Genomic DNA, 27,984 nt, shown 5'->3' with positions numbered 1-27,984 from the left:
AAAAGGAAGCTTTGCCATTGCAACTCCTACTTCTCTCTGAGCTAAGTACCATCTCCAGCTAGACCGACACACCATTTTAAATAGCAGGATTGTTCTCTGGGGGAATCGTCTCTGCAAGGACTCCCTAGCTGTGCCCAGCAAACCCCTCTCTTTGTTTCCAGGTTCGACTGTGCGTGGACAGAGCGGCTTTCTCCGCACGCGACCCTGGCTCTGCACGTAGCACGTTATAATGCAGGACGTATCCGGATGTAAGATCCGAGATATTGTTTTTGGTGAAGTTGCCAAAAGAGATTCCGAATACATGAAAAACTGCAAATGTGCTACGTGGTATACCAAAACCGAAACAGATCGTAAAAGGGCTACTGATTTGCGAGAATTAACCTTTTTCCCTGTTAGGCGTGCTCATACCCAGCTCAGATTTCAAATTATGCCCACTGAGTATCTGGCTGGAAGATTTTCTAACAGACCTATAAAAGAGTGCTTTTGTGTATGAGAATCAGGACATATTGAAGATCTCGGACATTAGATCTTATATTATCCATTATATAATTCGCCCAGGGCTACATTTATTCTCCTTTTCCAGACCACTTAGATCCTGTACATCTCTACATACAACCCAAAATTCTCCGGTAGTGAAAGAGCTCACTGACAAAATTAATCTGGCATCTAAAGAACCTAAGAAGAGCCCTGCTGGATCAGACCAAGGGTCCACCTAGTCCAGCACTCTGTTCACACAGTGGCCAACCAGCCATTGGCCAGGGATGAACAAGCAGGACATGGTGCAACAGCACCCTCCCGCCCATCTTCCCCAGCAACTGGTGCACACAGGCTTATTGCCTCGAATACTGGAGATAGCACACAACCATCAGGGCTAGTAGCCATGGATAGCCTTCGCCTCCAGGAATTGATCCAACCCCCTTTTGAAGCCATCCAGATTGGTGGCCATCACTACATCTTGTGGTAGTGAGTTCCATCATTTAACTCTGCGCTGTGTGAAGAAGTCCTTCCTTTTATTTGTCCTGGATCTCCCACCCATCAGCTTCATGGGATGACCCCGTTGGGTTCTAGTATTTTGAGAGAGGGAGAAAAATGTTTCGCTATCCACATTCTCCACACCATGCATAATTTCGTCCACCTCTATCATGTCTCCCTTTTTCCAGGCTATACAATCCCAGTTGATGTAACCTTCCCTCGTAGGGGAGACGCTCCAGCCCCTTCATAATTTGAGTTGCCCTTTTCTGCACTTTTCCCAGCTCTATAATATCCTTTTTTAGGTGTGGTGACCAGAACCGTACACAGTATTCTAAGTGTGGTCGCACCATCGATTTGTATAAGGGCAGTACGATACCAGCCGTTTTATTCTCAGTTCCTTTTCTTATAATGCCTCACATGGAGTTTGCCTTCTTTACAGCGGCCGCACGCTGGGCGGACATTTCATCGAGCTTTTCCACCACAATCCTAAGTGATCTCTCTCTTGTTCCGTCACCGCCAGCTCAGATCCCATGAGGTTCTACTTGTCTTGTTCTCAAATCACACGGGAACAACTCACCTCTGCAACTTGGCTGGTACTCTCTCTAATCAAGTCCTCCCATTCTTTTTCAGACAACAAGAGTCTGAAATCTCGGGCCTGCAGAACTTTCTGGAGAAGCATGCACGCCTGGGTCTGAAACAGAAAGGGGACAGAGGGGTTGGAGATGGAAAATTTAATTTTATTTAATTTTATTGATTTAAAACATTTCTTGGCCGCCTTTCAGGGCAGAAGCCTTCACAAGGCAGCTTGCTACAATCAAATACATTTTAAAAACAGTTTAAAACATTAAAAGCAATAAAAACATGCACAGTAAAATAGCAGTGAAAACAATAAAAGCTAACAATAAAACCACCCAGAACGATGACGGCAAAAGCAGCAAAACAGTTCAAACAACTAGGTGAATGTAGAAGTTCTCTCCTAAAGAATGGGCAGGAAACAAGGATAATAGTCCAGAATTTTTAAAGTTTCGCTAACATAAAGGTTTGTATCCTGCCCTATGTCACTGGGATCACAGGGTGTTATACTCCTGGCTCATCTGTGATGCTCACTGATTAGCCCTCTCAGAAGCTAACCTACTTAGAATCATAGAGTTGGAAGGGGCCTCTAAGGCCATCTAGTCCAACCCCCTGCTCAATGCAGGAATCCACCCTAAAGCATCCCTGACAGAGGGCTATCCAGCTGCCTCTTGAAGGCCTCTAGTGTGCTGGTTTGATGGAGGAAGACGGCTGGGGCATGCTGGAAGTTGACGGACTTCTTTTCTGTCTAGGAATAGGCCCATAGCCACTGGGATGTATCAACTCCAGCCCTGATGTAGCCCTTTGAACAATTTCAACACATGCCCGGTACTATACAAAGCCCTAAACCACTTGGGACTGGGATACCTGAGAGAGGGCCTTCTCCCTTACCAACTTGCCCGATCACTGAGGTCGTCGGAGGGCATGCTCCTGGTGGTTCCACGTGGACCTATGGCCTGTTCAGAATCCACCAGGAGAAGAGCCTGTAGTGTGGTGGCCCCTTCCCTGTGGAACTCCCTGCCCCTGGAGGTCAGGCAGGCGCCGACACTAGGCTGCATCCGTTGCCTCCTGAAAACAACTCTGTTCTGAGGAGCCTTCTTCAACTGACTAGCCACTGTTTTTCTGGTTCCTTTGTTTTTAAAATGAACAATTTTAATTTGCTGGGCTTGGGTTTTTTTTGGGTTTTTTTAGGCTCATCGTTTTTTAAAGTTCTTATAGCGGTTTTAAATGGATGTGTATATTGTATGTTTTTGTGGTTTTTAATTTTTGTATATGGTTTTTAAATGTCTTGATATTATGTAAACCACACAGAGCTTCGGCTATGGGACAGTATAGAAATGTAAATAACAATAAAATCATAAAATAAAATGATAATAATAATAATAATGCAATGGCCTTCCTAAAATATGGCATCCAGAACTCAACACACTATTCCAGTTTGCGAGAAATGACAGTTTTATTTATTTATTACATTTTTATACTGCCCAATAGCTGAAGTTCCAATGTTCTATTGGTCAAGACTCGTCTGGAGTAGTGTGTCCAGGCCTGGACGCCAGGACTGGACATATTTTAAGCGTGTTCAGAGGAAGGCAACCAGGATGATCAGGGGTCTGGAAACAAAGCCCTATGAAGAGAGACTGAAAGAACTGGGCCTGTTTAGCCTGGAGAAGAGAAGATGGAGGGGAGACATGAGAGCACTATTCAAATACTTAAAAGGTTGTCACACAGAGGAGGGCCAGGATCTCTTCTCGATCCTCCCAGAGTGCAGGACACGGAATAATGGACTCAAGTTAAAGGAAGCCAGATTCCAGCTGGACATCAGGAAAAACTTCCTGACTGTTAGAGCAGTGCGCCAATGGAATCAGTTACCTAGGGAGGTTGTGGGCTCTCCCACACTAGAGGCCTTCAAGAGGCAGCTGGACAACCACTTATCAGGGATGCTTTAGGGTGGATTCCTGCCTTGAGCAGGGGTTTGGACTCGATGGCCTTGTAGGCCCCTTCCAACTCTGCTATTCTATGATTCTAAGAAGGCCATTAACACAGCCCAACCAATTGATCAGGGACCCCTCTTTAATTAAAAACCTTTGGATCAATTCATCTAACGAATCAATCGCTGGAGTCTTAATAAGTAATTTTGTAGGCCGGGTATAAAACGCCATCAAATATCGATGGAAGCTCCGATACCAGTAACAAATACTCTGCAGACGTTTTTAGTAAATATTTGGATATCAAGGGACTGTCTAACATACACTTGACTTCTGACATTGCTGAGAATAGAACTTCAGCCAGACCGTCTGTTCCTGCTTTATCAGCTATGCTTCCTTGCTGGTCAATCAGTCTGGTTAAAGCGGGAGTAGAAACGTGGGGAGAATGAGATTTCTGAGCAAGGCTCCTTAAAGGCACCTCAAAATAACAGCCGATCTATGACCTTGTAACCGAGTAAATATACTCCCCTCTGGCTACGCTTGACGGATCCTGCAAAAATGTGCTGGTGTGGGTTCTTGTCAAGCGCGTATCTCTTTAAAAGCCTCCGCTCTCTACGCATCAATTGGCAAATATAATTCAGGCGCGTTGGGGAAATTACTCAACCTTACAGGTCCGCGTGGACGGCCCTGTACACTTTCGCTAAGAGAGTCGGCTGTTGAGAGACGCCTTGGCCATGCTCTGGTGAGCAATTCATCTGTTTTGCTTGAGATGGGGAAGCTCTCATTATCCTTCCCAACCTGTGGCCGTGAAGATAAAGAGGGCGAGGCTAGTCCTCGGAGGGCATCTCCCGAACAAAGCGAAATAGGCTCTGAATTGGCGCACCCGGGCCTTAAACCTGGTCGAGTGGATGCAAGGAGACGTTTCTGGATTCTGCAAAGCAATTCGTTCAGGGCTGTTTGCTCTCACCCACACACCCACACCCAAAGTAAAAGGTATTGTTGGCAAATCTCGTTTGCACCCGTTTCAAGAAGGGCTGGGAAAAGGTGCAGAAAGGGGCATCCGAAATGCTCAAAGGCTTGTAGCACCTTGCCTTTGAGAAAAGGTTATAAACGTCCCAAGGCTTTCGAAGTTTTTAAAAAATTGACAAGTGAAAAAGGAGGTCATGGCAGAGGTTTATACAATTATGAATGCTGTGAATGAAGGAGAGAGAGAGAATACTATTACAACTTGAGAACGCCTAAGAAAGCCAAGGGGGCTGTCAGTTCAAGACAGAAAGAGGCCTTAATTTAAATTAATTTGTGGGAATTCCCAAAGGCATGCATCGTGTACAAACTAAGAATTATTTTGTGCTTCGAGGCTAGTGGTTGTTTCGTTTTTTACTCCTATGCAAATATAACTGATTAAAACCGGCTAAAACCCATATACGATTAAGGCTTCTTTAAATCTTAAAGCAATACCACAAACAAGAAGGATCTTGGAATGGTTGTAGATCACAAGCTGAATAGGAGCCAACAGTGTGATGTGGCTGCAAGAAAGGCAAATGCTATTTTGGGCTGCATTAGTAGAAGTATAGCTTCCAAATCGCGTGAGGTACTCGTTCCTCTCTATTCGGCCCTGGTCAGAATTCGGAAGCGTTTGGTTCAGCAGAAGACAGGTCACTTCACTCTTTAGGCTTCCGGTTTAATATGGTCATTGAGAAATAAAGAGGACATAAGACAATGTATAAATCAAACACAATGGTTTGGAAAGTGACTTTTTCTACAACCAAGTTCAGCTTCTAAAAAAAGGTTTCCTCCTCCTCCTCCTTCTGGAAATCAAGGTTCAAGGCTACTACACTACCCAGAACATAAAATTATATCTAAAGTATTGATCGAGAACCCGTTTCCTCTTTCAAAACGGCAATTCTTCAGCCCTCTCACATATTCATGGGTTGCAGCAGCCTCCCAACTCCCCTCCAAGCATGGTTGGCTGGTATATGCTCTATGCACTTGAATGCTCCTGCATGTGAAAGGGAGATCCTGGCTCATGGGAGCTCTAAGGTCTGGAGCGCTGCACATACCAGACGCATGTGCAGAGGGACCGGCAGTGGGAAAGGCTAACTCATGGAGTCGCACTTATGACTTGGTTCAAATTCAAGAATCAGAATCAACGTCGTCCGAAGCCATATGGCGATTCGTTCAATATGCGTCACATCCGAATGTACAACAATGTCTGCCTGTTTCAGCTATGAATATATGGACATTGTAACAAGAATTATTATTATTATTATTATTATTATAATATCCCGCCTTTTGCCCAATGCTGGGCCTCAAGGCGACCTTACAAAGTTTAAAATATACATGGTGGTGGTGGGGGGAACAAAACCATAAACATTTAAAATACACAACAAAATTATAAGACATTAACATAGATGGAGGGACAGACTATTCTCCAAAGGCCTGCAGGAACAAAAAAGTTTTAGCCTGCTTCCGAAAGCCCATCAAGGAGGGAGCCCCGGGAAGAGAGTTCCAGAGCTCTGGAGCAGCCACCGAGAAGGCCCTGTCCCATGTTCCCACCAAACGCGCCTGTGAAGATGGTGGGACTGAAAGAAGGGCTTCTCCAGAAGATCTCAAAGCACGGGCAGGCTCATAAGGGAGAATACGTTCTTTCAAATAACCTGGACCCGAACCATATAGGGCTTTATAGGTCTTAACCAGCACTTTGAATTGTGCCCGGAAACAGACTGGAAGCCAGTGCAGTTTTTTCTTTTCATTTTTCTTTTTAACTTTTCTTTTTCTACTTTGATTAAGCCTCTTTCCCCTAGAAGTTGTATCAATCAACTTTAATTCCCCCCCCCCCCGGAACATTATACATATTCCTATAACCGATGGTTTGATATTAATTGTTAGGGGATTGTTTGTATTTATTCTTTTTTTGTATCACTTTAAATAAAATATTTTTTTAAAAAAAATGTAGTCCCATGACCCCTCATGATTTCAAAGTGTGTGGAGAAAGGGTCTACTGAATCCCTGTATTGTGAAAAGGGAGAAGGAGGAGAACCCCATGGACTAAGACGGCCGTGTATGCGCTGGTAACTTCGAGGCTCAACTTCTGCAATGCGCTCTACATAGGGCTACCTTTGAGCCTAGTCCGGAAACTTCAACTAGTTCAAAATATGGCAGCCAGGCTGGTCATAGGGGGGACCACATTACACCAGTTTTAAAATCTCTTCACTGGCTGCCGATTCGTTTCCGGGAGAAGTATAAAGTGTTGGTGATCACCTTTAAAGCCCTACGTGGTTTGGGTCCAGGTGACCTGCGGGATCGCCTCTTCCCGTACAATCCGCCCCGCACACTCAGGTCCTCTGGGAAGAATTTTCTCCAGCCAACAAAAACAAGGCTGACAACTATTACCCAGAAGACGTTTTCTTCTGCTGCTCTCAGATTATGGAACGACCTGACGGGAGAGATTCATCAATTTAACAGTCTTCCAGATTTTAAGAAAGCTATAAAGACTGATCTCTTCCGGCAGGCCTACCCAGTAGAATTTTAAGATGCCTTTTTTTTTTTAATAATGTGCTGCTTTTAATAATGTATTAGTTTTAAACGTTTGAATTAGTTTTCTGTATTTTGTGGTGTTTTCATTTGTGTTGTCAATCCAGAGGGAGAGATGGGTAACAAATAAATATATATTATTATTACTACTACTACTACTACTATGGAAACCTGAGTTCTAATCCTGACTTGGGCTTGAAGCTCACGTGGAGCAATTGTGCCCCCTTCTCTCTCAGCCTAATTTACCTCACAGCACCGGCATGACAATAAAAGCCCACACTAGAGGCCTTCAAGAGGCAGCTGGACAACCCTCTGTCAGGGATGCTTTAGGGTGGATTCCTGCATTGAGCAGGGGGTTGGACTCAATGGCCTTGTAGGCCCCTTCCAACTCTACTATTCTATGATTCTACACTGGAGGCCTTCAAGAGGCAGCTGGACAGCCACCTGTCAGGGATGCTTTAGGGTGGATTCCTGCATTGAGCAGGGGGTTGAACTGGATGGCCTTATAGACCCCTTCCAACTCTGCTATTCTATGATTCTATGACTAAAATACCTTTTAGTCATACACTAGTCATACACTAGAGGCCTTCAAGAGGCAGCTGGACAACCTTCTGTCAGGGATGCTTTAGGGTGGATTCCTGCATTGAGCAGGGGGTTGGACTGGATGGCCTTATGGACCCCTTCCAACTCTACTATTCTATGATTCTATAAACGGAGGGTAGGACCCTGAGCTCTTTGGAGGAAGGATGGCATTAAAAAAAATGTAATGAATAAAATACATTTTAAATCCCTGCTGTTAAGCACGAGCTGTATTTCAAAAGAGTTACAAGAGAAAGAGACCGTGAGAGCATATTAAAAAACAAACAAACAAATAAAATAAAATCTACTTTATTACTGGCCAACTCTTCGTGCAAAATGTTCTTTAATGAATTCTCCATTTACTACCTGTTGGAAATCGCGTACGGCAAAGGCTTTCAATGGCAGGTGCTTTTGTGCAAATGAGTCATGGCCTTATCGCAAACGTGGGCGTAAGTGAACACTTACCAGGGAAGAGGAGGGGGGGTCGACCCCTTTTATTTTTTTTTAATGCTAAGCTGTACATTAGTCATAAATAGTGGTGTGCTGGAATGGAACTTGTTTGTGGGCTGGGGAAGGGACAGTGCTTTTTTACCCAAGCAAATCGGCGTCACAAGGCTGTGATTCTTGCATTTCTATTGGGGATGGTTCCACGTTTTGCGGCGTTTACCGCATGGATTTGTGTTTTCGGCAACGCAGCTCCCACGTGCTGTGAGGTGCAACGTGAAACCTCTGGGATGGTCCATTTATTTATTTATTACATTTCTATACCACCCAATAGCCAAAGCTCTCTGGGTGATCCACAACAATTTAAAGGTTGTGCTACCGACACGCTAAATAGGTAAGGAAAGAAACGTTATAAGAGATAGGCCACAAGACACTGGAATTCTGCCTGGAGGATGCCTCCCACATATGGAACTGTGCATCAGGGCCGAAGAATATATATGCTAGCAGTGCTTAGCCCTAGCTATGATACAGGCACACAACTTGCAAGTAACGGTAAGCTCAAATTTGGCATTACGCACACGAGGGTAGGTCTGGAAACAAAGCCCTATGAAGAGTGACTGAAAGAACTGGGCATGTTTAGCCTGGAGAAGAGAAGACAGAGGGGAGACATGAGAGCACTCTTCAAAGACTTGAAAGGTTGTCACACAGAGGAGGGCCAGGATCTCTTCTCGATCCTCCCAGAGTGCAGGACGTGGCATAATGGGGTCAAGTTACAGGAAGCCAGATTCCGGCTGGACATCAGGAAAAACTTCCTCACTGTTAGAGCAGTATGACAATGGAACCCATGACCTAGGGAGGTGGTGGGCTCTCCCACACTAGAGGCCTTCAAGAGGCAGCTGGACAGCCATCTTGTCAGGAATGCTTTAAGGTGGATTCCTGTATTGAACAGGGGGTTGGACTCGATGGCCTTAGAGGCCCCTTCCAACTCTACTATTCTACAATTCTCTGAGTAGAAGGAGCCCCACTCAAACTAAAGACCCCCCTCTCCTTCTGCCGTGCAGCTGAGGGATAAACTAGGCTTCCGTTTCATTTTAGCAGATTCCTGGCTTGTCATTACACGTGAACCAGGAATGGCGGTTTAAGTAAAACTCTAGTCAACTAACAAGCAAACCAACCTTTAAAGCCTGGATTGTTTATTCCTGGGTAAACAGACCATAGAGCTCCTTTTAAACCATTAATTCCTGCCTTGCGCATTAACAAACCCAAGAATCTGAGCACGCAAAAACGGAAGCCTTGTTTATTCTTCTTTCTGGCTGCCAGATCATGGTTAAATGATGGTTTAGATTCCAGAGCCAGCCCTAACATTCGGCAGAGTGAGGCAGCTGAGTTTGAGTGTCATGAACGGACACCAAATTGTCCGTTGTTTAATTTATTAATCATGTATTTTAACTCCCATGGAGAGGCACTTGCGGGATTTTCTTCTTCAGGCGTCAAAATAATTGGAGAAGTAAAAAGAAGCCAAAGGCAAAGGTAGAACCAGGCAATCTTCAAAACGGAATATTTACAAAAGTTTACAAAAGTTTTTTTACAGTGCCAAGGTGTAAATAAACTTTTGTAAATATTCCGTTTTGAAGATTGCCTGGTTCTACCTTTGCCTTTGGCTTCTTTTTTACTCCCCCACGGAGTTTTCCTTGCTTTTGCACTTGTCAAAATAATTGGGCCAGGCTTGGGTATTAAGCAACTTAACTTGGGGAGATATTAGGGATTAGAGAACTCATAGGGTGATCGTCCCACGAGTTCGTCAAGTGTTGCTCAGGCGGTCGTGTTCCGGGAGACGGGCCAGCCGAGCGCTCGGCGATGCGCACTTTCCAGGGCCTCCAGAAAACGCGCAATTCCCCTGGCATGCCATTAGCATTAATAGGGCCTTTAAGATGTGGGGAGACACACAATTACCCCAAAGCTGGGGGAATCGCATATTTTCTCCCTCGACTAAACTGTAGGAACATACACAATTTCCTCAGCCGCCATTAACGCAGCAGAGGCAACGGCGCATGAAGGTCAGGGCGGAACTGAGTGCCACCTGGACCCCACTTTGTCTTACGGCCGCGATGGGGCGAAATTTCGCCAGGCGCTTCTGTCAGGGCCCAGGAAGGCTTCACACAGGAGTGTCCGCTGCCCTCATGGGCCCGGGAGAATCCTCACCCCATTGCTACAAATGGGTGGCATGCTTCGGACTGGCCCTTTTCAGGGAAATAGAGTGTATATACAAAGCCATTATCTCCTAAAATTTCATTTCGACGCCAAGTAAAAACATGGCTTTTTAACAAAGCCTTTGATGGTTAAATCCACGAAGACGGCACATTGTTTTAACTGCTTTTAAATTATATATTGTTTTAACTTGGTTCGTGGTTTAATTTGTTTTTGACTGTGCATATTTCTTGTTTTATACTGTATGCTTTTATCCGGCGCCAGGTTAAGACTTTCCTCTCTGCCCAGGCATATGGCAGCACATCTTAATCACCCACACGTTTAGTTTTTTTTAACGGTTTTTAATGCTTTATGTGTGCATGTTCTGTGTTTTAGAATTTTAAATTTTGTATACTCATTTTTTTCTTAATTTTAGAATTTCTGTAAACCGCCCAGAGAGCCCTGGCTATGGGAGCGGTATAGAAGTGCAATAAATAAATAAATAAATAAATATCTGTACACTGCTTTGAGATCTTAATGATATAGGGCAGGATATAAATGTTTTAAATAAACAAAACTCAGGAGATTCTGCCAGGTAAGCTACACCTATACCTAAGCGTGAGCCGTATTTACCTCAGTGAAACTTACCTTTGGGTAGATATAGATATAGAGAGAGAATTTCTCCGCAACGCATACAGGGATAAATTAGATTTCAATCAGGAAAGTAAAGAAATAAATGAGTGTCTCCTTCCTGACCCCTTCCAAGACGTGCTCTGAAATAATAACGTATTCCCTTCACTCGGAGATAAATGACTTGAGGAAGCCATTTTGAAGGTCAGCTTCCCTGAGGGGGGGAATTGTCACAGCAATAAGATCAAATCGAATTAGGGGTTGGGGGGGTGGATGATAGAATATGTGTGAGGGGGATTAAGCCCCGTCCGTGCACGTTTCAGTCTGGAATTTGGAAGGTGAAGAGTTCGACGTTTATGAACATTGTCAGGCTGACAATGGTAGGAAGTCAAAAGACCCAAAGGAAAACAGGAGGGGAAAACAGGGACACACACCAGAAACCTTCTCACACCAGTTCATATTCCAGGCACGTTCTGCCTCGCGAGTGATTAATAACTATCGGAACGGCAAAAAGAGCTCTCCGCCAGCCAGAAATGTGATGCAAACCATTAGCGGCTCTCTCAAGGCTTCCTTTCACATCTAATATTTGTTTGAAGCTGTTTATTATAAATTGCGTTTCGGGGTGTGTGTGGGAATGAACCAACTTCCGCCATGTTAAGAGATAAGCCGACCCCAAATGGCACCAACAGGAAAGGATGCAAAATATAGAAAAGGGTCAACGGAGGCAGAAAAATACCGCAAGTTTTTAAAAATGTAAAACAGCCGAGAGAGAGAGAGAGGGAGAGAACGCAACAGCAGAAGAAAAATAATGCCAGGCCTTGTCTGGTGTTAGAAGCCATGCCCTTTGACCAATAAATTAGGCTGACCCTATGAAAAGGAGGTCAGGGCTCCTGTATCTTTAACAGTTGTATTGAAAAGGGAATTTCAGCAGGTGTCATTTGTATATATGGGGAACCTGGTGAAATTCCCTCTTAAACCTTCTCAGCTTGTCCTGCGTTTGCACGTACCTGTTGGTGCTGTCGGGCCCCTTCTGTGATGGACTTTACAACCGTGTCAATGAGTTGCTTGCACATGACCTTCAAGAAAACGAGAGGCCCGGTGATTAGCGGAGACGTGCCCCCGTTTCACAAGCGACACCCTCGACGTGGGCCGAGAGGGGTCTTTCTCCCCCTTTTATAATACCAGAACTCGGGAGTCATTCCATGATTCTGCCTGGCAGGAGATTCAGGATAGATAAAAGGGTGTGACTTGTGGAACTCCATGCCACAAGATGTAGCGATGGCCACTAGATTAGGGGGGCTTTAAAAGGGGATGAAGATGGGACTTGTCCTGATGGCTATACACAACGTCAAGGTTCAGAGGCAGTGAGGTAACAAATACCAGTCACTGGGAAGCAACGACAGGAGACAGCTAATGCCTGCTTGCGGACTTCCCTGCTGGCTGCTGTGTTCTCTTGACGTCACAGATACTGTCCAGTAGATGCCCGACATTTGTGCAACCACAAACTGTCGGTCAGAACAGCAAAGCCCACGCTAATCTGGGAGACAAATGGCATTTCCTCAGGTACAGAAGTTGGCTCTGAGACCCTTTGCTTTGTTGGAAATTACACTGATTGGATGCATTTAACGTACAACCGCAAAACCCTCAATGACGCCGAATGAAACGCAAAGCGGGCTGTTCCTCTACCTACCGGGTGGCGCTCAAAGAGGTCGAGAAACATGGATCCTGTCAGCGGGCTCTTGCGTTTAGTCAGAAACGAGTTCAAAGCCTCCTCGTACACAGTGGTCACCCGCGCCAGGTCCACGCTGCCGATAGCAGGGGGCTAGGAGAGTAAGAGAGAAAGGAGTACGTGTTTTTCCAGTCACACGATCATTCCGGCAGCTTAGCAGTTATCAAGAACAACTCTGTGTAAAAGGAAGTTGTACCACGGTCCTCGTCCAGACGTCTCGCAAACTAAAGGTGTGAAAATAAGTGCAGGTAGGACAGCCGGACTCCTGTTTCATTTCTGGCGTTGTCTAGCGTAATGCGGAAACTCAGATTGTGCCTCAGCAGCTCAGAACGTTAGCTTTGTTTCACAAGGCTCTAGCCCTCATGGCTTCAGAGATAAACTTTGGGGGGGAAAGGGACTGATCACGCTACTTTCCGGTACTTGCTCTCTATAGTAGCTTCTTATGAATTTAGAGGCTTTTATGACCCACTTTTCGGCTTCAAGCACCCTCAAAAGAGCTTACGAACAGATCAGTTTAACACACGTTAAGATACAACATCAAAGCAACTTCAAGTAGAAAAAGAAGTAGCAAACGAACAAGATAAAAGCAGCAACGAAAAGAGAACAGATTAGAAAGAATCTTAAAGGCCAAGGAAAAAAGGACAGCCGTTCATAACAATAATGGTGCCAAGTGCACAAGTAATGGGGGAAGAGTTCCACGGTCTGGGTGCCACCACAGAAAAGATCCTCTCCCCAGTACTCATATAAGTTCTGATGGAACAAGGAGGTTTAAACATATAACACTGATTCTGGCCCGCTTGCATTGGCTGCCTATACGTTTCCGAGCCCAATTCAAGGTGCTGGTTTTAACCTATAAAGCTTTAAATGGCTTGGGACCGCAATACCTGAGGGAACGCCTCTCCCGACATGAACCTACCTGCTCACTGCGCTCAACATCTAAGGTCCTCCTCCGAGGGAAGCTCGGAGGATGGCAACAAGGGAGAGGGCCTTTTCGGTGGTGGCCCCCCAATTATGGAACGATCTCCCCAACGAGGCTCGCCTGGCGCCAACATTGTTATCTTTTCGGGGCCAAGTCAAGACTTTTCTCTTCTCCCAGGCATTTAACAGCATTTAACAACGCTAAGTTTGTTTTCTAACGGACCCCAGAACTGTTGTTTTTAAATGGATACCGTTGTTTTTATACCGTTTATGTTTTCGATGGTTTTAAATTTTGCATACTTTTTAATGTTCACTGTTTTTAACTTTTGTAAACCGCCCAGAGACCTTCGGCCATGGGGCGGTATATAAATGTAATAAATATGGGTTTCCAACCCATCAGACCACGGCCGGGTTCACACAACACACTAACGCACCCAGCGTGGGTTGTTGAACTGTGGGTTCGCATGCAGTCTGAACGCAGCGTATTTTCCACAGGGTGGCTTGTTAATGATGTAGTGTGGCTTGTTGGTCACTGGGAACAACCTAAACAACAAGCCATGGGCTCTCAAGGTGGCCTGTTTGAAAAAAATAAACCACCACACTGCATGGTTAAGAAGCCACCCTGAGGAAAACGTGCTGCGTTCAGACAACACAATAACCCATGGTGGGTTAGCGTGTTGTTTGTCTGGGGGCCATAGGATGGTATATATTATCTTTAAGTCCCAACTTTCCCCCTAGGAGCTGAGCTCAAGGCAGTGTTCATAGTTCTCCGCACACCCCATTTTTGTCTCACAACAACCCTGTGAGGTAGGGGAGGGAGGGAAAGAGAGATTGACCCAAGATTACTAAGTGAGTTTCATGGCTATGTAGGGATCTGAACATGGGTCTCTCCCCAGTCTTAGTCAAATGCTCCTAACCACTATACCACACTGCCTCTCGGCCCCACCCAGTCACTGAGAGAGGCATATACATTGCTAAAGTACTTCCACAAAACAGAGAGAAAGTCAAAATTTGGTATACAGATATTAAAACGCACCTCGTTTACTAAAACCACCTGAAACATTAAAACTGGACATTTTCACTTTCCTCCTTCGAAACGCAAGACTCGACGGCCACTGCAGAACAAGAGGCCAGAACTCCCGTACGGAGGCAGAGGCAAAAAACGGGAGTGGAAGTTGTGCTGGAGGATTTCCACGCTAGCCTCCGATTGGTGGAGGGCGTCGGAGGGGGGGGAGGCGCTTGCTGTAGCAGCCAGGAACGTAAACGGGACGATGTGGGATCTCCTCACCTGACCAGCGGGCGCATCGCTTCCTTCACTGCTCTTGAGCTTCTTTTTCGGCTGCGTCACTTCGCCAGCACCGGCATTTCCCCTCAACACTCGGAAGAGGTACAGAGACGCACTAAAAGCAGGGCGAGAGGATTGCCAACGTTACCTGTGGCGAGGCCTTACGGGTGTGGCTCACTGCGCGAGCAGCACGCCCTCCGCATTCCTCATCCATTCATTTACATCATTTCAGACATTATAATTTTACATACATTTACGTTCCCACCTCAGCTGACGAAGTGGCAGGAGACAACGAAAGTACAATGGAAAACAAACTAAAATAAAGCGTATAAACTAACGCAAAGAACTAAAGCAGCAACAGAGAGCCAGTTCTTCCCCAAAGTGCACATGATTTTCTTCCTCAGCCTCCACTAAACGCTGCTATAAGTACTAGAAACTTGGGGTTTAATTTATTTTTAAAACCGACAAACCATTTCTTGTTTTTGTTTATATTATTATTAATTATTACTATTTATTGCATTTGTATACCGCCCCATAGCTGAAGCTGTCTGGGCGGTTCACAAAAGATAAAATGTTTAAAAACAATATACAAAAATTAAAAACTACAGAAACATACAAAATGTGCATACAATTAAAACCACTGCGACAACTTTAGAAACGATGAGCCAAAAAACCTGACCCAGGCTCATTACATATTGCTAAATGCCTGGGAGAAGAGAAAAGTCTTGACCTGGCGCCGAAAAGATAACGATGTTGGCGCCAGGCGGGCCTCGTCAGGGAGATTGTTCCACAGTTGGGGGGCCACCACAGAGAAGGCCCTCTCTTTTGTTGCCACCCTCCGACCTTCCCTTGGAGTAGGCACCCGGAGGAGGACCTCAGGGTTCCATACACTACATACTGCACACCAGAAGTCAGACACCTTTCCACCATACCACTAAATGAGAGAGAATGTGAATGTGGGTCCCGTCTAGCGAACCAACTCACCTGAAGCAGTAGAGGGCTACCGAGGAGTCGCTCTGCTTGGAAGCTCTCTTTACCAGGCTTTCGAGCTGGGCGTGCAGCTGCTCGCAGATGGGGGCCACATTTTTGCAGTACTGCTTGGATCTGCATAAAGCATTGCTGGAAGCCAAGAGGAACACCCCACACAATGCGGTCGGTAAGCCAAGGGAACCATACGGATAGTATTTATTCTAATATAACCCGATTGGCTGCCAAAGCATCATACAAACAAAATCCACAGAAAAGCAGAACCTGGGATGCTTGGGCATGCAAGACACATGATACTCTGACACCCTGCCCTTTACCCCTCTTGCTCCAGGAATCTCGATGTCCCGGAGAGCTACTGTCAGCTACGATACTCCAATCTCTGCTAGATGGAGCAAATTTTATTTTATTTATTTACTGAAAATATTCCTTGGCCTCTTCTCAGGGCAGAAGCCCTCACAAGGCAGCGTACAGCAGTAACGTACATAAAAACAGTTGAAACATTAAAAGCAGCAAATACATAAACACAGCAATAAAAACAATAATAAAAGCCAACAATAAAACCAGCAACAGTAGCAGTCATATCAAAGGAAAGCCAAGGTAAAGTAACAGGTTTTCAAGGCCTTCTTAAAAGCCTGCAACAATGGAGTGTGTCAGACCTCCCATGGCAACTTCTTCCCAAGGTGATGTCGTGATTCCATGCTCTCCAGCTGAGAAGTGAGACAATAATGAGGTCTGCCATGCAATCCTCAAAAGCTTTATTCAGTAAATAGACACCTCTTCACACCTGAAGGGAGTGTGAATGCTAGGAGCTATGCTCTAAGCTCAATTAGCCTAACAAAGCAAGGCAGTTGCCTATCAACTAAATGGATGGTTTCCCTGCCGTACTTTTATCAGACTCCTCCTTCAGGGAGGGTCTTCAAACTGTACCCTCTTAGTGAGCAGCTAGCCTAGCGGACCACCTACCACTTCCTCTCAACTTCGTCTGCAGACTCTGGGATCTGTCAGTTCTCACTCACCCCCCTGACAAAGACTGAGTTCCATGAGGATGAAGAGAGAAAAGGGAAGACAAACTCTGAGCCTGGGCCTCCTGTTTGATAAGCTCCTGGGAAGATTCCTCCTTGACTCCAAGGGAGTTTTGGAGAATTTTCTCCCCCATTTCCTGTCTTAGCTAGTTGTTGTGGTCTTCTTCTTCTAGGTCCAACTCAAGGTGCACACCAGGTAGATCGAGCCTGATCCTGATGGGTGTGGGGCCACAGCAGAGAAGGTATTCTTATGTGTGGTCATCCACCTCACTCCTTTCACAGGTGAGCAAATCAGAAGGGCCTTTCTTTCTGATCTTAAAGAATCTGATCAATGACCTGAGTCGTTATCACTTCTCTTGCTGCATCATCTGATTATTCAAGCATCACACCTGCTGGACGCAGGCAGTGATCCTAGCCACAGAGGTAGCTGTCGTATACCCAGGTCAGACTATTGTCACGTTTCTCAGAAAACTCCTGCTTTTGATGGGAGGCAAATGATGAGGCTTGCTAAGTAATCAACAAAGCTTTCATTAAGCAACAAACATCTCTTCTTGGAAACATCCCCCTAGGCAAAACTATGCAAACTAAGCGAGACAATTGTCCGACTAAGAAGAACAGGAAGCCCCTTCCCAAACGCCCATAACTCCAGAGTGCGGAAGCAGGTTCTGGCGCAATCCTAGTCAGACCGACTTTCTCACGCTTTCCTTCCACTCTCTGCGTTTGAGCTTCCAGCGGACCCTAGCATTAGCTAGCTTGTCAGGACGCTCTCCTCCGGAAGAAAGCTCACTTCCCACCGAGTGTGTAGGATTTGGCCTTGAGGAGAGAAGCTCTGGAGAGGGCTGACTGCCAGCTGGGGAATCGCCCATGAGAGCTTCCTCCCCCACTGGTACAGGCTGGCTGGTGTCTGGCGCTGCGTCTTCTAGTTCCGAATCTGACTCTGATTGATTACCTGAAACATCTTCTCCCAAAACAGGGGCAGTAGGGTTAGACATGACAGAACCCCTCCCCTGGAACTCACGTGAAGATATCCGCGGTCTTCCGGAGGTAATCTTGTTCTTGCTTGTTGGACTCTGAGCTCATGCTCTGCTCGATCACAGAGAGGAGGGGATCGATGACGCTGAAGACGAGCGGGTTCTCCGCCTGCTTGGTCAGAAATACCTCGACCAAATCCAGGACCTGGAAAGGCAAGAACAGAATGGAGAAGTCAGCTGGAGTGAGAGCAACGTGAGCTGCCAAGAACAGCGGAACTTGCATGCAGAAATATAGGATTGACCTAACATGAATAACTGGAATATGGGCACGTAGGAAGCAGCCTGACACCAAGACAGAGTCTGTGTCCACCAGTGGAGGCTGGTGGCTCTCATGTCAGTGGGGCGGAGAATTCGCTCTGGGTTTCAGTCCAAGGTACTTCGCAGCAGCTCTGCAAGGTCCTCGGCAGAAAGTATATTCCCCCAGTGTTCCTACCAGAGACCCTACTAAACTTGACATGGGGATTTCCTTAATTTGATGCCCTCCAGATGCTTTGGACCACAACTCCCAGCATTCCTGGCCATTAGCTATGCTGGCTGGGGCTGACGGAAGCTGACATCCAAAAGGGGTTCATGGGGGTCAAGAGGCACACAGCAACTCAGGTGCGGAACGTTAAAACACAATTTAGTGTTAAATCCCAAAGGCCAAAGGCAAATGCTATTTTGGGCTGCATTAATAGAAGCATAGCTTCCAAATTGCGTGAGGTACTGGTTCCTCTCTATTCGGCCCTGGTTAGGCCTCATCTAGAGTATTGCGTCCAGTTCTGGGCTCCACAATTCAAGAAGGATGCAGACAAGCTGGAGCGTGTTCAGAGGAGGGCAACCAGGATGGTCAGGGGTCTGGAAACAAAGCCCTATGAAGAGAGACTGAAAGAACCGGGTATGTTTAGCCTGGAGAAGAGAAGATTGAGGAGAGACATGATAGCACTCTTCAAATTTAAGTATTTAAATTTAAGGTTGTCACACAGAGGAGGGCCAGGATCTCTTCTTGATCCTCCCAGAGTGCAGGACACGGAATAACGGGCTCAAGTGACAGGAAGCCAGATTCCGGCTGGACATCAGGAAAAACGTCCTGACTGTTAGAGCAGTGCGACAATGGAACCAGTTCCCTAGGGAGGTGGCGGGCTCTCCCACACTAGAGGCCTTCAAGAGGCAGCTGGACAACCATCTGTCAGGGATGCTTTAGGGTGGATTCCTGCATTGAGCAGGGGGTTGGACTCGATGGCCTTGTAGGCCCCTTCCAACTCTACTATTCTATGATTTTACCTACCTAAGATTTAACAGCATACTTCCTTGACCATCTACTTTGGTGCAACCAAGATCTTTTGCTCTTAGCAGAAGCCAACTGAATCGGCTTGCAAAAAGCTTCTTGGATCACCATCTGTAATACTGAAGGTGGGTCTCCTCCACACCCTCTTAGCAACAAAATATTTTTCTCTTCTCCCTCCGCGATCCACGCCATCCCTCTCTCTCTCTTCCATCATGGCCCATGAAAGAGACCTGTGCCACTCGAAAGCTAACTCGTTGTTCGGTGACTTTCCTTTGGTCCAAATAGAAGGTATCCTGTTACGGCCGCCGTTGGGTTTCTTAGCACGAAATAATTGTTTACAGGATGCTGACGCTGTTAAGAATCCTCAGCCCTATTCCACAAGCTTCTTCTGACACCTGGCGGCCAGGGTTAAAATAACCCTAAACAGGACTGGATTCTCTCATTAGGCCCAACCACAAAGGGAAAAGCAGCAGCTCCAAATTAAAATTAGAAATTGAAATAAAAACAGATACAGCCCCCTGCCAGGCACAAAATGAGTCTGTGGTTTTTGCAAACCTCTTAATAATCCGGCCATTCTACTACAGCTTTAGAACTGTTATGTGCTCTTATCTTACTGCAGTGCTTCATAGTTATATTTTAAAGTTTGTCTGTAATCTGGGGCCCTCCACATGGGCTGTACTACAAACCCCATCATCCCCAACCAGCCAGCTGGGGATGACGGGACCGGACGTCTGTCACGCCGGGAGAGCCCTGGGTTGGGGGCAAGCCAACTTAGGGAGTCTTGCCTAAAAAAGTATTCTAAATATATTAAAAATGCTGCAATTAATTCGCATTTAGTGTGCTTCCCAAAAGGTCCACAGGTCTCTCTTTCGTGTGGTCACATTGGAAATCCTCCCCCTCACTCACACACCTTAATTTTGAATTCCCGGCGTAAGATTTTCTCCTTCCGGATTTTTTCTTTCTCGTCCTTCTTGGCCTGGATGCGCTTCTGTTGCTCAGCAAAGAGGGCCGACAGGTTTTCATCGAGGGACATCATGGTCTCGTCATCAACGTCTTCATCGCTGACGTCTCCATCCTTGGAATTTAAAAAAAAATATATAGTCGAAATGGTCCTCAAAGTCAAATCAATAAAGTGCTGGTTCTTATGTAGTCAAAACAGAATCACACACACACAAGACAGAGATATTAGCAGACTTGGGGGAAACCCTGGATTTGCAGAAGTACAAATAAATCTTTAGAAATGGGCGGGACGAAATGAAAAAAATGAGGACTGAGCATACTTAGTGACCATGGAACACTGCTATTTTTTTTAAAAAAAAATGTACGGTATCTCCAATCTGCCAAGAATCATAGAATAGTAGAGTTGGAAGGGGCCTACAAGGCCATCGAGTCCAACCCCCTGCTCAAGGCAGGAATCCACCTCAAAGCATCCCCGACAGATGCTTGTCCAGCTGCCTCTTGAAGGCCTCTAGTGTGGGAGAGCCCACAACCTGCCTAGGGAACTGATTCCATTGTCACACTGCTCTAACAGTCAGGACATTTTTCCTGATGTCCAGCTGGAATCCGGCTTCCTGTAACTTGAGCCCATTATTCCATGTCCTGCACTCTGAGAGGATCGAGAAGAGATCCTGGCCCTCCTCTGTGTGACAACCTTTTAAGTGTTTGAAGAGTGCTATCATGTCTCCCCTCAGCCTTCTCTTCTCCAGGCTAAACATGCCCAGTTCTTTCAGTCTCTCTTCCTAGGGCTTTGTTTCCAGATCCCTGATCATCCTGGTTGCCCTCCTCTGAACACCCCCCAGCTTGTCTGCGTCCTTCTTGAATTGTGGAGCCCAGAATTGGACGCAATACTCTAGATGAGGCCTAACCAGGGCCGAATAGAGAGGAACCAGTACCTCACGCAATTTGGAAGCTACACTTCTATTAATGCAGCCCAAAATAGCATTTGCCTTTCTTGCAGCCGTATCGCACTGTTGGCTCATATTCAGCTTGTGATCTACAACAATTCCAAGATCCTTCTCGTTTGTAGTATTGCTGAGCCAAGTATCCCCCATCTTGTAACTGTGCCTTTGGTTTCTATTTCCTACATGTAGAACTTGGAATTTATCTCTATTAAATTTCATCCTGTTGTTTTCAGCCCAGCGCTCCAGCCTATCAAGATCACTTTGACGTTTGTTTCTGTCTTCCAGGGTATTAGCTATCCCACCCAATTTGGTGTGGGATAGTTAATATGAATTTCCAGGATGCTGCATACACACCCCATCCTCTTCGCAGAATCTGGGTCCCCTCAGGGCAGGAGACGGAGCCTCCTGGTTTACAAAGCAAGGCCGAAGCCTTCTGCGCCTCCCACCTGCCCTCTGAGACCTACCAGAGCGTTCTTGGCTTGCAAAACGTTCCTCAACATGGCACGGAAATTCTCGTCCGCGTCGCCCTCGCTCTCCGTCTCCTGAACGTCCATCCCTTCCGGGTCGCTCTCGCTGTCGCTTTCTTCAGAGCTGTCTTCGCAAGAAGAACTCCCACTGCTGTCGTCGTCTTTGCTCTGCTGAGAGAAGGAGATCCAATTCCCCTCAGCGACGTCTCACAAACTCTCTTTGGCTCGGGCTCCAACTTTTTGAGGGGTAAATATTAAAAAGTGCCGATAGAAAATTCGGAGCAGGGTTCATCACTGACCCGGGTTCACACATAACAGCAAATCGTGGGTTAATTAAACTGTAAATTAAATGAATTAACCCACAATTTGCCAGGCAGGGACGGGAGCTCACACGGTGCTTCAAGCACGCTCCTCGCTTTCGTTTTCATTTTGCGACCTATGATGGTCGCTCCAATCATAGGTGGCTCTCGTGACGTCCAAACCCAGACACTCTGGGTTGTTCAGGGATTAATCAACATGGAGTTAACTCATTGTAGGTTAACTCTGGGTTGTTTAACCTCTAAACAACCCAGAGTGTCCGGGCTCGGTTATCACAAGAGCAACCTACAGTCAAGGCCACAGTTAGGGCCTCAGACTCTGGAAGGCTCTCTATCACAGACTAAACAGGTTTTCTAACTTGGCCCACGTCTGACAACAGAAACACAGATATGCATGCCCGTATTTGAATGACTGGCTCCTCCCATACAAACCTGCCCAGAGGTGGCGTTCACCTTCTGCGGCATTGCTGTACGTCCTATCGCCAAATGAGATTCGGTCTGCGGGAATGCAGGACAGGGCCTTTTCTGTGACAGCACCCTGGTTACGGAATTCCTCCTCAAGGGAGGCGAGACCGGGCCCCATCCCTGAGGACGTTTCAGCAAGCAAAAAACACACCCTTATTCCGCCTGGACTTGTATGGTTTTTAATTTAAATTTGAAGGCCTGACCTCTGCTCTTTGGGTTTTAACGCTCTGCTTTAATTCCACTATTGAGGGATTTAACTGCAAGCTGATTTTGTAAACCATTTCGTGGGGGGAGGCTTTTCTCAGATTAAAAGTATAGAAATGTCTTTATAAATAGATACCTTCCAAATTAAAAAAAAAGCCACCTTATTGGGACTATCACATGCATAATGGCCATTTCCAACATTTACTCCGTTTCTTAGTCATATTTACGAAATTCACAAAGGAAAGCAAGCTTAGGTGTGGATGGCATTAGCCTATGAACGGAACAGGCGTTACCGCTTTCTCCGGCAAAGATTTCTTCTTCTGCTTCTGAGTTTCTTCCATCACGACAACAGCGCTTTCTTCATCCTGGTCTCGCTGCGGGTCAAGGACCTTGGACGGAACGGTAAAAGAATATGTGCATTGCTAGATGATCAGTATAGCTTTTCAAACTTTCGCTGCAGCCGCTTCCTTAGAAATGCCATTCACGCCTCCCCCTTCTCTCTCACCCACACCAGGGAATGTCCCTTCTCAGAGTGAGTCCACTGTGACCCAAGTGTCGCTGTCAGGATTGGGCCTGTTCTCCCTAGTGTGGGAGAAGAGGTTTTAGGAGATCAATCAGACTCAGAAGGAGAAGGAGGACTAGGAATTTACCAGCCAAGACAAGAAACAGGGAAGGAGATCCTCCGAGACTCTTCAGGAGTCAAGGAGGAATCTTCCCAGGAGCTTATCAGAGAGAATGTCAACGACACAGAGCCCATCCTTCCCAAATGCCTGGGAACTCAGCTACTGCCGGACTTCGGCGTTGACAGATCCAAGAGTTTGCCGCAGGGTCAAGCAAGCAGACTTGCGAGCAGGTAAAAGGTGATCTGCCAAGCTATCCACTCACCGAAGACCCTTCCTGAACTGAAGTGGCTCTTGGACTGCGTGGGAAACCTCCCTTTTACTTGAAAGGACAAAGGAAGTGAAGCAGGTGGCTACCAGGAGGAGCAGGGCCTTCTCTGCTGTGGCACCCCGGCTGTGGAATGAGCTCCCTAAGGAGTTTCGCTTGGCACCTACATTATATGTCTTTAGACGCCGGGTGAAGACCTTTTTATTCTCCCAGCGTTTTAACAGTCTATAAATACATTTTAACTTGGTGTTTTAAATCTGTAATTTTGCATTGCTGCTGTTTTTATCCGGTTGAGCTTTTATATTGTATTTTATATTATGGTTTTATACTTTGAATGGTTTTAATTTTTGTGAACCGCCCAGAGAGCTCTGGCTATTGGGCGGTATAGAAATGCAATAAATTAATATAATATAATATAATATAATATAATATAATATAATATAATATAATATGAGACCCTAAGCCATAGCTTACTTGGCTTGTTCCTAAATTTGGCTCTGAATCTTGACTTGCCTTCTGCCCACCCCCTGATCTAAGTGAAAGTATTTTCCCCCTTCAGTAGTGTTGATTTATCCAAATGCAAGGGCATGAAGATTTAATCATCAATCAATCAAGGTTTCGTTCAAGAATTTTGTGGCTAGAGCACCCACTAGTGAAACCTTTTGGGGCTTCTTTCCTGTCGTATATGACAAATCAAACAATACATTTTCAGGGGGAGCCGCTATTATTGACTATATTTTCTGGACAAAACGACCAGTTAAGACATAAAGATCTGATTGAATTTCTTCTTGCTGCAGCTAGATCCAAAATTGCTCCATGGTGGAAAAATTTAAATGGACTTACAAAGCGCAGCTGGTGAAATAGAACCTGGACCACAGCTTTATTAGAAAAACTGACGTGTAAATTAAAATAGGCAAAAGGAGAAAAACATATGGACAATTCTGAAGAAACTTGGTTCTCTTTTATTTCACTGATAAATATAGAAAATTTCTTGCAAAATCCTCCAGAACATCTTTTGAAGTATTGGTAAGATAAACTGATGGATTTTATTTATTTATTTATTCATTGCATTTCTATACCGCCCAATAGCCGAAGCTCTCTGGGCAGTTCACAAAAATTTGACATCAAGGAAGCAGTAAATACAAAATATATGGACTTTAGGACCCAATACTTCTATTATATAATGTAAATGGCAATGAATCCTGACGCAATTTATTACTTATTGTTGTAACAGATAGTGAGAAGAATTTTAAACTGTGTTTGGTTTTCGTGTGTGTGTGTGTTTTCTTTTGTCATTATGGTTGTTACTGTTTATTGTGTGTAATTGGTATCATTGAATTAAATAAAATTTAAGAAGATCATAGAATCATAGAATAGCAGAGTTGGAAGGGACCTACAAGGCCATCGAGTCCAACCCCCTGCTCAATGCAGGAATCCACCCTAAAGCATCCCTGACAGGTGGTTGTCCAGCTGCCTCTTGAAGGCCTCGAGTGTGGGAGAGCCCACAACCTCCCTAGGTAACTGGTTCCATTGTCGTACTGCTCTAACAGTCAGGACGTTTTTCCTGATGTCCAGCCGGAATCTGGCTTCCTGTAACTTGAGCCCATTATTCCGTGTCCTGCACTCTGGGAGGATCGAGAAGAGATCCTGGCCCTCCTCTGTGTGACAACCTTTTAAGTATTTGAAGAGTGCTCTCATGTCTCCCCTCAATCTTCTCTTCTCCAGGCTAAACCTGCCCAGTTCTTTCAGTCTCTCCTCATTGGGCTTTGTTTCCAGACCCCTGATCATCCTGGTTGTCCTCCTTAATAAAAGATCTTTTTTAAAAGAAAAGAGTTCCGACAGTTCTAGCAATTATACAAGCTTCCCTTAAGCCGTAACTCACGTCCAAGACGAGCTGCAGGGCGCCCCGCGTCATGTGCTGGCACACGAGGCCAAAAACGCTCTTGCAAACCCGTCGGATCAATCCACTGGACTGGGCGAGAAGGGAGAGCAGAACTTCTACAATCACTTCCACCCAGCTGGGCTCCTCTTCGCCACCTGAGCGGAGCAAAAAACAGCACACACAATCTGAGCGCCCCCCCAGCACGTGATACAACCGCCGAGAGACGGTAAACCATGAGAGCCCTGCCGGACCAGACCAAAGGCCTCTCTAGTCTAGCAATCTGATCCCACGGTGGCCAACCGGATGCGCCGAGAGGAAGCCAACAACCAGGACGGATTGCATTTGGCCCTTGAACAATGGCGAGGAGTCAGGTGTGAACATACACAGCGTCCTAATGCTGCTTGTAGCATACAGAGACCTGTGTAGCCCTGTGGTTTACCAGATTTCTTCTTTGATCGCAGCTAAAGTGAAAGTCAGCGCATTTTGAATCATAGAATAGTAGAGTTGGAAGGGGCCTACAAGGCCATGGAGTCCAACCCCCTGCTCAATGCAGGAACCCACCCTAAAGCATCCCTGACAGGTGGCTGTCCAGCTGCCTCTTGAAGGCCTCTAGTGTAAGAGAGCCCATAACCTCCCTAGGTAACTGGTTCCATTGTCGTACTGCTCTAACAGTCAGGAAGTTTTTCCTGCTGTCCAGCCGAAATCTAGCTTCCTATAACTTGAGCCCATTATTCCGTGTCCTGCACTCTGGGAGGATCAGGAAGAGATCCTGCAGCTAACACCACAGTTAGATAATGCACAGTACATTCCTTCTTTGGACAGCTGGGAAGAAAGTTTCTTCTGTGACATTTCCTTTCTCAAAGAGAGAAAAGCTTCCTTTTCCTCCTCGGTGAAGGGAGGGAGGTGTGAGTCTTGTGACAGTCTTTAACTCAGTGAGACAAGCCCTATAAATTCCCAGGTGAGTTGGCCTAATAATAATAATAATAATAATAATAATAATAATAATAATAATAATTCTCACCCGCCTCTCCGTTTAGATCAAGGCAGGAAACAAGAAGCATAAAATACATAAAACTGAATTAAAAACATAGTATACATTATTAAAACATCCTAAAAACATCCTAAAATTGCACTCACCCTGAAGGAACAGGTTCGTAGCTTGGGGATTCTTTTAGACCCATCATTGTCACTTGAGGCTCAGGTGACCTCACTGGCACAGAGTGCCTTCTACCAACTCCGGTTGGTGGCCCAGCTACGCCCCTATCTAGACAGGGATAACCTGGCTTCAGTTGTCCATGCTCTGGTAACCTCCAAGTTAGATTACTGCAATGCCCTCTACGTAGGGCTGCCTTTGAAGACGGTTCGGAAGCTGCAGCTCGTGCAAAATGCAGCGGCCAGATTGATTTCGGGAACCAGAAGGTTCGACCATGTAACACCTGCTCTGGTCCGCTCGCACTGGCTGCCTGTATGTTTCCGAGCCCAATTCAAGGTGCTGGTTTTGACCTATAAAGCCTTACACGGCTTGGGACCACAATACCTGACTGAACGCCTCTCCCGACGTGAATATACCCGGTCACTATGTTCAACATCTAGGATCCTCCTCCGGGTGCCTACTCCGAGAGAGGCTCAGAGTGTGGCAAGGAGGGACAGGGCCTTTTCGGTGGCGGCCCCCAGACTATGGAATGATCTCCCTGACGAGGCTCGCCTGGCGCCAACGCTGCTATCTTTCCGGCGCCAGGTTAAGACTTTCCTCTTTGCCCAGGCATATGGCAGCACATCTTAATCACCCACATTTTTTTTAACGGTTTTTAATGCTTTATGTGTGTATGTTCTGTGTTTTAAAATTTTAAATTTTGTATACTTGTTTTTATCTCAATTTTAGAATTTCTGTAAACCGCCCAGAGAGCTCTGGCTATGGGTGCGATAAATAAATAAATAAATAAATAAATAAATAAATAAATAAATAAAATTCCGCTCTATAGGCCTGCCGGAATAGATCCGTCTTTATGTAATGATACCTGTTCTCATCTGTGAGGGGGAAGGAACATCACATGCTCAGATAAATCGCCCCCGGGACAACGCCAGTTGCTTCAAGGGAAGCAAAGCAACTCCCGACTTCGAGTTCAGGGGCGTATGAAATCTTTTCGTTGCTTTTATTACCTGCATCCATTTTCCATCAACAAACTCTATCATTCTTTCACACAAATGGACCTGAGTTATATTGGTACCTTCGCATCTGTTTGCTGCAGGTCCCGGCTTGGTCAGGCCCCAGGTTCAAGACCCAGGACACGAGAGCCCATGTTCCCCAGGAATTAGCATTCAGGAGCATGCAGCATAAAATACTGGCGTTAATAATAGCCATCAGGACTAGTAGCCACTGATAGCCTTATCCTCAAAGAGTTTTGCCAACCCCCTTTTAAACCCATCTAAGTGGGTGGACGTCACTACATCTTGTGGCAGTGAGTTCCATAGCTTAACTCTGTGAAGGACTTCCCGTATTTCCTGCGCTGAATCTCCCACCGGGCATTTGAGGACGGAGACTCACCAGCTGGGACCACCTTCTTCTTCTTCTTGGGTTTCTCGCCAAAGGCCCTCTGGGTGCAGTTCTGCAGGTCATTTAGGAGGTTCACACACTCCGAAGGAGACTGATCACGGGCGAATCGAGGGAGAAAGTGTGAGCGTACAAAAAAAAAAAGAAGAGAAATACGACCACGTTTTTATCTCAATTTTGCTCGGAGCTCAAATCAGCAGCCTCCTCGCCATATTATCCTCACAGC

General features: G+C 45.9%; 1 protein-coding gene across 1 annotated transcript in view; it reads right to left on the bottom strand.

Annotated features, from left to right (window-relative positions):
- Window positions 1-27,984, bottom strand: part of MYBBP1A (MYB binding protein 1a) — a 50,905-nt gene that overhangs the window by 5,233 nt on the left and 17,688 nt on the right. Inside the window, exons 14-24 of the mRNA XM_063146725.1 lie at window positions 27,753-27,852; window positions 25,208-25,362; window positions 22,731-22,826; window positions 21,449-21,619; window positions 19,994-20,158; window positions 17,804-17,961; window positions 15,761-15,895; window positions 14,780-14,891; window positions 12,535-12,666; window positions 11,852-11,920; window positions 1,550-1,663 (exon numbers count right to left, since the gene is read on the bottom strand). Of these exons, the coding sequence (XP_063002795.1) occupies window positions 1,550-1,663; window positions 11,852-11,920; window positions 12,535-12,666; window positions 14,780-14,891; window positions 15,761-15,895; window positions 17,804-17,961; window positions 19,994-20,158; window positions 21,449-21,619; window positions 22,731-22,826; window positions 25,208-25,362; window positions 27,753-27,852 (1,407 nt within the window). The remainder of the gene's footprint in view (window positions 1-1,549; window positions 1,664-11,851; window positions 11,921-12,534; window positions 12,667-14,779; window positions 14,892-15,760; window positions 15,896-17,803; window positions 17,962-19,993; window positions 20,159-21,448; window positions 21,620-22,730; window positions 22,827-25,207; window positions 25,363-27,752; window positions 27,853-27,984) is intronic.

Source organism: Elgaria multicarinata, chromosome 22 (genome assembly GCF_023053635.1).
Source record: "Elgaria multicarinata webbii isolate HBS135686 ecotype San Diego chromosome 22, rElgMul1.1.pri, whole genome shotgun sequence".
NCBI classification, from domain to species: domain Eukaryota; kingdom Metazoa; phylum Chordata; class Lepidosauria; order Squamata; family Anguidae; genus Elgaria; species Elgaria multicarinata.
Note: the sequence above shows the minus strand (reverse complement) of the source record. Positions and strands in the feature narration are given on the sequence as shown.